The sequence below is a fragment of the Pleurodeles waltl genome, chromosome 3_1, assembly GCF_031143425.1.
Source record: "Pleurodeles waltl isolate 20211129_DDA chromosome 3_1, aPleWal1.hap1.20221129, whole genome shotgun sequence".
NCBI classification, from domain to species: domain Eukaryota; kingdom Metazoa; phylum Chordata; class Amphibia; order Caudata; family Salamandridae; genus Pleurodeles; species Pleurodeles waltl.
This window is the reverse complement of record NC_090440.1, coordinates 1,865,322,377-1,865,334,734: the sequence shown is the minus strand read 5'-3', so window position 1 is coordinate 1,865,334,734 and position 12,358 is coordinate 1,865,322,377. Positions and strand designations below refer to the sequence as shown.

The window sequence follows — 12,358 nt, the reverse complement described above, 5'->3', positions numbered from 1 at the left end:
TATTTAGGGTCTCTCCTCTGGGCTATTCCTCAGATAACGAATGCAAGAGCTCACCAGAGTTCCTCTGCACTTCCCTCTCGACTTCTGCCAAGGATCGACCGCTGACTGCTCCAGGACGCCTGCAAAACCGCAACAAAGTAGCAAGACGACTACCAGCAACATTGTAGCGCCTCATCCTGCCGGCTTTCTCGACTGTTTCCTGGTGGTGCATGCTCTGAGGGCTGTCTGCCTTCACCCTGCACTGGAAGCCAAGAAGATATCTCCCGTGGGTCGACGGAATCTTCCCTCTGCTAACGCAGGCACCAAAAGACTGCATCACCGGTCCTCTGGGTCCCCTCTCATCCTGACGAGCGTGGTCCCTGGAACACAGGAGTTGGGCCCAAGTGTCTCCCACAGTCCAGTGGCTCTTCTGTCCAAATTTGGTGGAGGTAAGTCCTTGCCTCCCCATGCCAGACAGCAAACCTGCGTACTATGTGATTTGGAGCTGCTGCGGCTTCTGTGCACTTCTCCAAGGATTCCTTTGTGCACAGCCTAGCCCGGGTCCCCAGCACTCCGTCCTGCAGTGCTCAACCCGCTGAGTTGGACTCCGATGTCGTGGGACCCTCCTTTTGTGACTCTGAGTTCACAGAACTTCCAAGTGCCTGCTCCGGTACTTCTGCGGGTGCTGCCTGCTTCTGCGGGGGCTCTCTGAGTTGCTGGGGCCCCCCTGTCTCCTCCTCCAAGGGGCGACATCCTGGTCCTTCCTGGTCCCCAGCAGCACCCAAAAGCCTCTACCGCGACCCTTGCAGCTAGCAAGGCTTGTTTGTGGTATTTCTGCGTGGAAATACTTCTGCAACATCCAGCACACCGTGGGACATCTTCCATCCAAAGGAGAAGTTCCTAGCCCTTTTCGTTGTTGCAGAATCTTCAGCTTCTTCCACCCGGAGGCAGCCCTTTTGCACCTTCATCTGGGGTTTCCTGGGCTCCTGCCCCCCCTGGACACTATCGTGACTCTTGGACTTGGTCCCCTTCCTTTACAGGTCCTCAGGTCCAGGAATCCGTCTTCAGTGTTTTGCTGGTTCTTTTGGTTCTTGCAGAATCCCCTATCACGACTATTGTGTCTTTCTGGGGTAGTAGGGTAACTTTACTCCTACTTTTCAGGGTCTTGGGGTGGGGTATTTTGGACACCCTTACTGTTTTCTCACAGTCCCAGTGACCCTTTACCATCTCCCATAGGCCTGGGGTCCATTCGTGATTTGCATTCCACTTTTGGAGTATATGGTTTGTGTTGCCCCTAGGCCTATGTCTACCTATTGCATCCTATTGTGATTCTACATTGTTTGCACTACTGTTCTTACTGTTACTTATCTGTTTTGGGTTTGTATACATATAATTTGTGTATATTACTTACCTCCTAAGTGAGGGTATTCTCTGAGATACTTTTGGCATATTGTCACTAAAATAAAGTACCTTTATTTTTAGTAACTCTGAGTATTGTGTTTTCTTTTGATATTGTGCTATATGATATAAGTGGTATAGTAGGAGCTTTGCATGTCTCCTAGTTCAGCCTAAGCTGCTTTGCCATAGCTACCTTGTATCAGCCTAAGCTGCTAGAAACACCTCTATTCTACTAATAAGAGATAACTGGACCTGGCACAGGGTGTAAGTACCACAAGGTACCCACTATAAGCCAGGTCAGCCTCCTACAAGGAGAAATAAAGATATTTCTTCTTGTTATGCCTCACCTGGGGAGACGTAGAAATTTGATGCATTCCCAGATCTACCACTAAATGTAAATCTGTGAATGCACCAAAATCCCTGGGTTTATACATGTGAACACTCACGCTTCACCCATAGAACGCTTCCCTGGGGCAGAGCAATGCAAGGCAAAGTTTTGCACTACCTTGCATTACTCTACATTTATCAAGCCATGCAGGGCCACACAAGGTGGCCTTGCATGGTTTGATAAAGGGTCAGAACCATGGTTTTCTGAGAGGTGAAGAGCCCAGAAACAGCTGTGTAGAAGGAAAGATCTTCAGTACCGAGAGATTTACAAGCAATCCTTTGCAGAGTATAAAAAGCTTATATTAGAGGAACAACCCAAATACTTTTCCAACAAGATTCTACAGTCCAATAATTCTGGGAAAGAGCTTTTCAACACTTTGAAAAGCCTTGCAAAGATGCATGTGCCTAGCAATAATAATAGTAGCCAAGAGTTTTGCAATACTCGAGGCAAAATCTTTAAGACAGACGTAGAGGAAGTTTTTGACACCTATGTAACCAATAATCAAACACTGTCTATATCCCCAACAGCCAATGGCTTGTGACCTTCACCTGCTGTCTTTGATAAGTTTTCGTTGCTCAGTACGGAGCAGGTGTCTCAATAAAATCTACCAAATCTGAATCTCCTTTGGACCTCTCCCCTCCCAAAATCTGTGCTTCTTGTCCCAGGAATATTAAACATCCAACCACAATTTTGAATGAACTAAATAACACTGGTTACTTCCCTTTTGAGTGGGAGAAGGCCTCCATTCTACCTTTATTAAAAAAGCTATTTGGATCCACAAGTGCATATAACTGTCTGGCCAATGATTAGACTACCTTTTCCAGCTAAGCTATTGGAGAAGGCATTGAATACTGAAGGTATGTTATTCATTGAAACTAACAGGCTGCTGGACTGTACACAAAAATGGATTTAGAAGGGTCCACAGTACAGAGACATCGCTGGTGGTCGCATCAGAGGAGCTAAGGTCCATTATAGGTAGCAAGGCTGCACTGATATTACTGGACCTCTCTACAGCTTTTGAGACGATCAATCATACCATCCTGGTTGACTGGCTCTCCGAGCTGGGAATAAGTGGTCTTGCTCTCAGCTTGATCAAAAATCCTTCCTAATGGAAAGAGTGTAACATGTAGCCATGGGTGATTTCATTTCTGACCAATTTTGTCTGCTGTGCGAGGTGCCACAGGGCTCATCATTGAGTCCTACTCTCTTTAATCTTTACATCACCCCACTGTCATGACTGATCAAATCTTTTGGATTCTCTGTGGTGTCATATCCCAATGATACCCACATAGTGGTATCAGTATCCAGTAATCAGGAAGACACTGCCTAAAATTTAGTTCCTGTATGTCTCAGGTAGGCAGCTGAATGAGGCTAAACTGTTTAAAGCTTAATACTGGGAAAACTGAGGTCCTTCTTCTAGGCAAAGACAACTCATTTAGGTCACAAATCAATTTGGTGGCTTCCGGAAATAGGGGCACGTCCTTTACCAGTGTGGAAAGTGAAGAACCTGGTATTGTCTTTAACAATAAACTTAGTTAGGAAGATTAGGTTAATACCCTAATTTCATCAGTATTTTTTACCTTAAGAATTATTAGGAAAGTTTGTCTTTTCATTCCCCCAGACCTCCAAAAAACGGTGGTCAACACTGTTGTCCTAGCCAGATTGGACGATGGTAATGCCCTATTTATGGGCATCCAGAAAATAATTCTCCATAAATTTCAGATGCTACAGAATGCATCGGTCCGGCTCCTGTTGGGATTTCCAAAATATCAGGCTGTGTCTTAGGCCTTGATTGAGCTACTCTGGCTTCCAGTGGCTAAGAGAATGGATTTTAAAGCTCTTTGTATAGCTTTTGAGGCATTGCATACCATCGACCCAGGCTACCTTCAGGACAGATTTATCTGGTACATACTGTCCCGGAAGCTCAGATCCTTGGAAACCACATGCCTATTGCTGCCCAGGGCCAAACGAGCATCATTGGGAGATAGGAGTTTCCTCTAGAGGAGAGCTAAATTGTGGAACTCTCTCCCCATGAATCTAAAGAACTGCTAAGATCTATTGTCCTCTAGGAAAAATTTTAAGACCTGGCTCATTAGTCACTAATGTTACTCTCTTTGTTTTTTGCCACTACTTCTACCTATGACAGCAGCAGTGCCAAGACGCCCAAGGTCATTTGAGTGCTATATAAAAACAAAAAATCTAATCATAAATCTCACTTAGCTTTATGTTATGAAGCCCGAAGCATAAATTACCCCAAACAGCCAAAAAGGGCTCAGCACTGAGAGGGCAAAGCTCCAGGAGGGGTTAAGGTCAGTGTGTTGTACAGACTGCAAATGGCTAATTCACATATGTTAATGTATTGTTTAAATAAACCTATCTCCCACATCAAACCATTATTATTGCTATGACTATTTGAATTACTTATTGTCTAGGGGTTTGCCTATATTCACTGTAGAAAGTCCAATGTACCAGTTAGATAAAAACCTGCACAGAATATAGAGATGCGCAGACAAACCAAATCATTTAAGTCTCAGCGTCCACAGACAGTTCCAGAGATTCAGAAACAACAAAGTTACAAGAGATCATCAAAGGTAAAAGGAAATGGGTTCTAGACTTGGCAAAGGTAAAATGTATTTTATAAAGAACACTCAAATCGTCATGGGTACATACATGACAGACATACAGAACACAAATCACACAAAATAAGATGGGCAGTGGTTTAACAGCCTACTTGTGAAATAAAGTCCTGGTTGAAGTCACATGAACCAACTGAACTGAGTAATCACACTACAATGGTTTGCAAAAAAGACAGCCAAAGAATACAGTGATATCCCAGATGACATGAAATTATCTGATAGTCCTACCCACAGCCATTCAATGGCTAGTCACCTGGAGAAGTAACCACATTTTAACCAACATTTGAAGGAACATATATTAATGTTTCTAATATCAGACCTCAGGATTTCTTCACACCGGGTTGCTGCTCTTCACAAGTTGTGTTTTGTGATGTGTGTTTGTCAAACTGTAATATAGAATTTAAAACTTCCAACAAACTATTCTATATGCTATAATTAGTTACAGTGCATGTAGAAACAAACAAATTAAAAACAGTAAAGGTATGTTTGGTGACAACCATATATTTCTCAGATAAAGATATTACTGTGATTGACAGAAATTATTTAGAGTGTACACAGGTCACTGAAAAGCAAAAAATGCAGGAAAGTGGCATTATGGCAGGGCTTGATGCCTTTTTCAGCAATCAGAATTCACTAACTACATATGTTTATATGCACACCTTGTGTTATTCAACATATACAATCAAAAACATGAAAAATGCACCATACAGTTACGAAGGTTTCAGGTGTGAGGCAAGCAGCTAGTTCTGCTTCTTACATCACATCACTTCAAATACAACTTGAGTGACTATTAGTGTTATAGATAGGTCTACACATATTTGTATTGACCATGGTACATGTATGTGAAGTTAGATGCAAAAAATCTATCATGATTTACTTTTCAATGTTTTGGATTCAATATTTTGCCCTTGATATTTGCATGCCTAGATATTTTGAATTCGATATTCTGGAAGAACACCCGACGAACAAGTTACTTACCTTCGGTAACGCATTATCTGGTAGACACAGCATAGGCAGACAAGGTGAGGATCCGTAACCGACATAGCGCGGTAACAGACACCACACGGCTTGAATCCTACCTTGCTAGATGTCATCTCGACAAACTTTACAAAAATACTTGACAAAAACATCAAAAAATGCCAGTCAAAAAATGACAGTGGTGTAGCACACTCCGGTCTGCCTAACTGGTGCAGAAAGAAAAGAACTGACATCCACCCCCCTGGGTGGCGTCAATACAGGTGACCGCAATGGTATATCTGGTGCCAACAACGACGCCATGCGGAATCAAAAGGAGCCAACCGACGGCACGGCACTCAAGCAAAAGTTTTTGGTTTCAGTCTGATCCCTGGGGAAATCCAAAGGTAAGAAATCTGCAGCTAGACGTCTCTATCAGATGGTCCCATTTATGGCACCAGATCTAGTTGTATTTCTTCTGTGGCTTACTTTTGGATATACAACGTGTTCTCATACCTGAGACCTGCCAATCCAATGGCCACATTTTGACTCTTAGTTTACCATTTCGGTTCAGACTGCCCGGTTGGATCTCAAACATTTATTTTCTGCTGTAGATCACATTGATCTGCAAAGTCTTTTCCTATGAATAACCTTTCTCAGGAGAATCAAGGAGCAGAGAAACATTGTAAGGCGGCAAGACAGCATGGCTTTGGAGAACAGCTATCTGCAGTCAGGATCAGCAGTTTCTACTATTCGTTGTGGTGGGGAAATCTGGTAAAACAGGAGAATACCAAGGAAAAAATTGACTGAGGAAGGGAGAAGCAATTAGATGGTTTATCACTAAAGAATTTTAACACAACATTTTATCACAAGAAATTAATGTATTGCTGGAGTTTGGAAAGGGTAGACTCAAAGTCACTGTACTTTTAACAGTAACTTCCCAAGCCATCTAGGCATCTTCTGTTTTAGAGTTGTTCTGCGGCCTCCTCGCCTGTTTCAGGGTCCTCCGCTATATTCTTCTGATCATGTAAATTTCCTACTGAGTCCTGCAAATAAGAAAAAAGACAGACTGGAGTTCATTTGATAAGGAAAGAGGAAAGCTCATTCAACTATCACGTGTTAGCACTGCTTTAGGTAGCAGCAGCACAAAGAAAGCCTTGCTGTCTGGTGTTACATGTGTGTGGGCCCATGTTCCTCCTTCCAGGATTGACACACCTGTATGGGGCACTCTGATAGGGATTACAATACATCTAGAACCAATACTTACTTTGCCCTTATTCAGTGTAATGTGATAGCTTCATTATGTCTATCCAGAAAGAGAGTTTTTAACAGCACTTGCATAACTTTGGGCAATGCTACTGTCTTTCCTCTCAGTCGTCACACAAAATGTCAGTATCCTTCTTCTTTCTCCTAGTTGCTGAGTGTTCTTTCTGGGAGTCCTGGTTGGAGCCTTAAGATGTAGGAAGCAGAGGGAATGTCATATATGGTTTTAAAAGATGCTAGAATGGAGTAGTTCTTCGCCATAGACAGTACACCATTATTTCAATTTCTCCGTCAGTTATCCCTGTACTTAATATCAATTATGACCAAACCATTATGGTAATTTCTCCACCAGGCATCCTCTGCCAGGTGCTTCCTAAACCAAGGGGAACATTTACTAAGGATTTGCATTGGAGTTACATCACTTTCATGGCACAGCCTCAATGCAAAATCCTTTTTGACATTTACTAAGCCGCACACAGCCACCTTGCATGACTTTGCATGGTTTATTAAATTCAAAATGATGCAAGTTAATTGCGTTTCTTTGCATTGGGGATGACTTCCAAGGGGTAGCCATGGGCGTTCCCATGCATCCACGCATATATTTTGGTGCATTCTCATATTTACAAAGGCTTGTAAACTTGGGAATATGTCAAAATACTAAGCCTCCCCGAACCAGGCGTAACAAGGGAAAATATCTGTATTTCTCCTCGTTATTTCCTGTTTCCATGTGAGCTGCATTTTGTAGCACACGCAGAAAAAGGAAAATGCCTTTAAGGACTGTTTTTGTGCAGGAAAGTATTATTTCCTGCAAAATAAATCCTCCTTTTAACGCAGACACCCTTGCATCATGGTGCATTGGTGCTTTCATTGGCACAAGGCAGCCACAAATGTGCCAGAGCAGAGAGAGAGCTGATGCGTGCAATATCTCTGTAAATATGTCACATTTCAACTCTCTCTCATTCATGTAATGCAACAAGTTGCCTTGCAGCACTCCATTGCATCAATTTGTAGTAAATATACCCCCTGCTTTGGACTTTGCATGTGTACATTGATATACAGCTATTATTACAATGTGTTTAAGTGTGCTTTTTATGGCTCAGGCTAACTATGCCTCAGTTAGGCCTCAACACCATCTTGTTCAAAACAAGATGCTAAATCATGATGATCAATTTGTGTTTTTATTTCTCTCTTGATACTTCATGCAGCAAGACACTGATTTTTTTTTATTTCTGTATGACATTGCTCTCGAATAGATAATTCGAGGAAGCCCTTTTGCTGCATTCTGCAAGGTCTTTACTGCTTACACAATGTAGTGCATTCATTCAGAATGGTTCTCTGTTGACGCAAAAGCAGCACAAACTTACAAAATATAATTGAATTTTGTAAGTTTGTGCCGCTTTTGCGTCAAAAAATGATGCGAATGCGGCGCTAAAAAAGTATAAATCAGGCCCCTAGTGTTCTAACACCTCCGGACGACATTAGATCAGACAGGGTGAATTAATATTCAGATAGTGGGTTAGGGCTAAGGTGTTAAGGGTATTTTAAGTTCTAATTTCTAATCTCAAACTTCCTTTTTGAGTATTTCCTTTCTTATTGTGTATTTTTTAATGGTTTTTTGAATCTTGCCTCTGGGAACACATTGTCACACAGTCTTTGAAGTTAACCCTATTCCCGATCCACCCAATATTTGGGCGAGACACTTTTTATCCAGATTTCGTAGGGTCCTGCGCTCCCCCATAATTATTGTATACCAAATAAAATGGGAGCAGGTAGGGGGGCTGTGGATCAAGAACAATATCTTTCTGAAAACAACTGGAGAAGAATGATTACAATTCCTTACTGCATCATAATACCGCATTTCTGCTCTGAGGATTGCTTGCTTATGAGCCTTTCCTACAGTGATCAAGAACCCATTGTTGTTACTAAATGTGTTTGAAAACCAAACGACTTTGTTAAATCCTTCTATTCAGGTTCTTGTGAGCAGAATGAGATGCTGTGATTTAGAAGTGCATCCAGGTGCTTCTTTCGCCATCTGTGTAAAGTACAGTAAATTCACATGAAATCTTTTGACAAAGAGGTTCCTGGTCAAGGGCTCCTGGGTCAATTGCAGCTTTAGACAGGGGTTATTAGTTTTACTCTCTCTCTGTGGATGTAGTAGACAATGGTTGTCTAACAACTTTATGAGGTGTAAAAGCGGTGCCTGATTTCCCAAATAACCTCAGAATATGTAAACGTTTCTCAATTAGATGGAATGTATAGCAAGATGATTTGTGAAAATTCTAACAGGCTGCAGCTCCCAAGACTACTCTTGGACAATAATGCCAAAAATCCAACTGCTGCCCGAAATGTAATACCTGGAATATTCCATAAAGAAACAAGAATAAGAATATATAACAATCGTGTAGAGGGTTTCGTAAGTGAAATTTTAAGCTATGTGTTTTTTTAATAAGTGCAATGTGATGCTACAAAACTGTATTAAAAAAGGAGTTTTAGGCTTGGCAAAGGGGTTATTTTGCCAAGTCAAATTGGCAGTTTAAAACTGCTAACAGGCTGCAATGGCAGACATGAGATGTTTTGAAAGGCTACTTAAGTGGGTAGAACAATAAGTGCTGCAGGCACACTGTTAGCACTCCATTTACAGGCCCTCGTTATATGACATACCATTCTGCTAGCCACTTACAAGTACACTGATGATGATATAAGTCAATGGGATGTGGCATCCACTTTTTTAAAGAAAACCTCTGGGACTCAATATGGCAAATTCTCAAAGGGATACAATCATTTTGTACTATGCTGTCTTACCCAGCATGGAGAGTGGAACAATGCTCTAAAACTGGGCAAGGTTTTGAATAAAAATGAGCATGTGGAACCATTACTCTTAAAGGAGCAGCGTAGACAGACATGTTATACCAGACTGAAACAGACCAGGGCACTGATTTATGTAAGTTAATGTAAATGCAAAATATCTACAGAATATTCTGAATACATACTGGATCCTGCAAGTAGAAGCAGCTGGGTCAGCAAGATACAGAGGGTTACCATTCACATATAATAACTCTCTCATCAAACTGGGAGAGCAAACTAAGACTAAGAATCCAGTCCTTTGGTGGCCCCAGTACTACAGCTAAAAGTAAGAGGGAAAACAGGAATCCCTGCATTGTTTCTCTCCAGGGAAAACAGCTTCAACAGGAGCAAAAGCTTATGCTTCCTAATACTTCCGGCATGTATGCCCATTTGAGTGAGTCGAAGTCTTTGGTGCATACAGTGCAAGGACCAATGACGGCTTTGCTATGTTACACTCATACAGTCATCTAATGTTATGTCTGTTATCCCGAATGGGGAAAAATGCAGATTGATCTCTATTTTACAAGTTAATCTAGTGCAACCTATATATTGTTACTAAGGTCTTGCAAGGAACTCAGGCACTCATTATAACATTGGCAGTAAATCCCATTCACCGTCATGCTGAAGGCTGCCAACTTACCACCGCCGCAGCAGATATCCGTTCACCATATTATGACACAAATACACCAATCCGACAGAATTCTGCCACACACACAAATCCGCCACACCAAAGGTCAGTGATAAACTGGTGGCATCAAAACCCACACCGTTACGCCAACAGAACAACGCCCACCACATTATGACCCACGAATCACCAGAGCGGCCATTCAACAGTGGTAAACCATTAGCGGTACATACCGCCGCGCTCAAAATGGACATACACAAACAAAACAACACTACATTGGTCAATTTAAATAACACACACCTGATACCCATACACACACCACACCCACACAACTATAAAACACACAACCAAAATACCCACAACCCTTTACCATTTCAAACAATTGCCAGCAGAGAGACACCAAGACCACTGACACGACTAGAGCCACACACTACTCACACCTATACACCACTCAGCAGTCCACATCACACACCCCAACACATTACCCCACACAACCTCACCAACACACCTCACACAACACCCATGGCACCACAAAGACACCCCTGTTTCATTGAGGAGGAGCTAAGGGTCATGGTGGAGGAAATTATCAGGGTAGAGCCACAGTTATTTGGAGCACAGGTGCAGCAGACATCGATAGCTAGGAAGATAAAGCTATGGCGGAGAATCGTGGACAGGGTCAATGCCGTGGGATAGCACCCAGGAACAAAGGATGACATCAGGAAGAGGTGGAACGACCTACAGTGGAAGTTTAATTCCATTGCAGCAAGACACCAGATCGCTGCGCAGAGGACTAGCGGTGGACCCCCACCTCCTCCCCCACAACTTACAGCATGGGAGGAGCAAGTCTTGGCAATCCTGCATCATGAGAGCCTGGCCGGAGTAGGAGGAGGACTGGACTCTGGTAAGTCAACTCTCTACTACTACCACCCCCCTACCTGCTTGCCATCACATACCCTCACTCCCATCACTCCACCACTTCCCACACACCCCACCATCACATTCCAATCATCCCAATGCCAAGCCATGCATGCTATACCAGTGCATGGACATCACTCACAGCCCTGCATGGACACTCATCACTAAATCATGCACACTATAGAGAACTAACTATCCCACCATACACCAACGTACACAAGTGAAAGCTGCCAGGGCAAATCCAACCAGAGAGGGCAAGCCACGGATGCACAGTATGTCAGACACAGAAACCATAACACATCATTTACATCCCCACAGGTACCCCAGCCAATGTCAGTGGAGAGGAGGTGGAGGTGCCAGTACTATCCAGTTCCCTAAATGAAGAGGCCCACAGTGATGACAGCAACTCTGGCCTTCAGGATCTGGATGACGTACCTGGCCCATCAGGGACCTCTGGACACCCAGGCCTAGTCACACACCCCATCAGGAAACACCACCACAGCACCCACCCAGCGCACCCACACCTCTGTCCCCAGGTCACGTCAATCAGCAGTGTGTCCACCTCTACAGGGATCCCAGGCCACACCTCATACCCAAGACAATCAGGGACCTGGGGTCAGTGGCAGTGGGCACACGGTTCAGGGGACAGAGGCTCTGGCCAACAGGGAAACTGGGAGGAGTGCTGTGCCTCAGGGGGAGGACAGACCCAGGGAACCGACTCTCCAGGAGGCACTTGCAGAGATCCTAGGAGCCTATCAACATTCCCAGGACACAATAGGCCAGATCCTGGACAATGTGTAGGGGAACAGGTGGCTGCAGGAGGGAAAGTACCAGGGGATGAGGGAGGGCTTGCAGGCCATCACCAACACCCTGATCTCCATAGCAGGGGTGCTGACAGACATGGCCAATATTATGAGCGAGGCAGTCTCACACCAGCGGGCCCCTGCCACTAGCCAGACATCTGAACAGCCTTCCACTTCCGCTGCCGTTAGTGGCCAGGAGGCCCCTGCACAGGACTCACAGGCCACCAGCACTCCACCCCCTGCAGGAGAACCATCCCGCAAACGTTCCCTGTGATCCAAACAGGAGCCAGAGACACTTGCCAAGACCCCTGCCAGGAAATGACAATCTCCTGATTGTCACCCTTGTGTCCCACCCTGTCACCCTGTCCATCTTGAACTGCCGTTGCTCCCCTTCCTATGTCCCCTTGGACAATGCACCTGTGCTACAAACAGACTAGAACAATACCCTAAACTTTCCTCCATCATCACCCCATCCCATTGCACTTGCCCCTCAATCTTTTAGCACTTCAATAAACACCCTTGGAAAAAAAGAAGTTTGAAGTATGTCATGTAC

At 43.8% G+C, this 12,358-nt stretch overlaps 1 protein-coding gene across 1 annotated transcript in view; it reads right to left on the bottom strand.

Annotated features, from left to right (window-relative positions):
• Window positions 1–1,487: 1,487 nt before the first annotated feature.
• The window catches only part of C3_1H2orf80 (chromosome 3_1 C2orf80 homolog), a 457,377-nt gene continuing 446,506 nt past the window's right edge, over window positions 1,488–12,358 (bottom strand). The window contains exon 9 of the mRNA XM_069225947.1: window positions 1,488–6,401. Coding sequence (XP_069082048.1) covers window positions 6,321–6,401 — 81 coding nt within the window. The 3' untranslated portion in view covers window positions 1,488–6,320. The remainder of the gene's footprint in view (window positions 6,402–12,358) is intronic.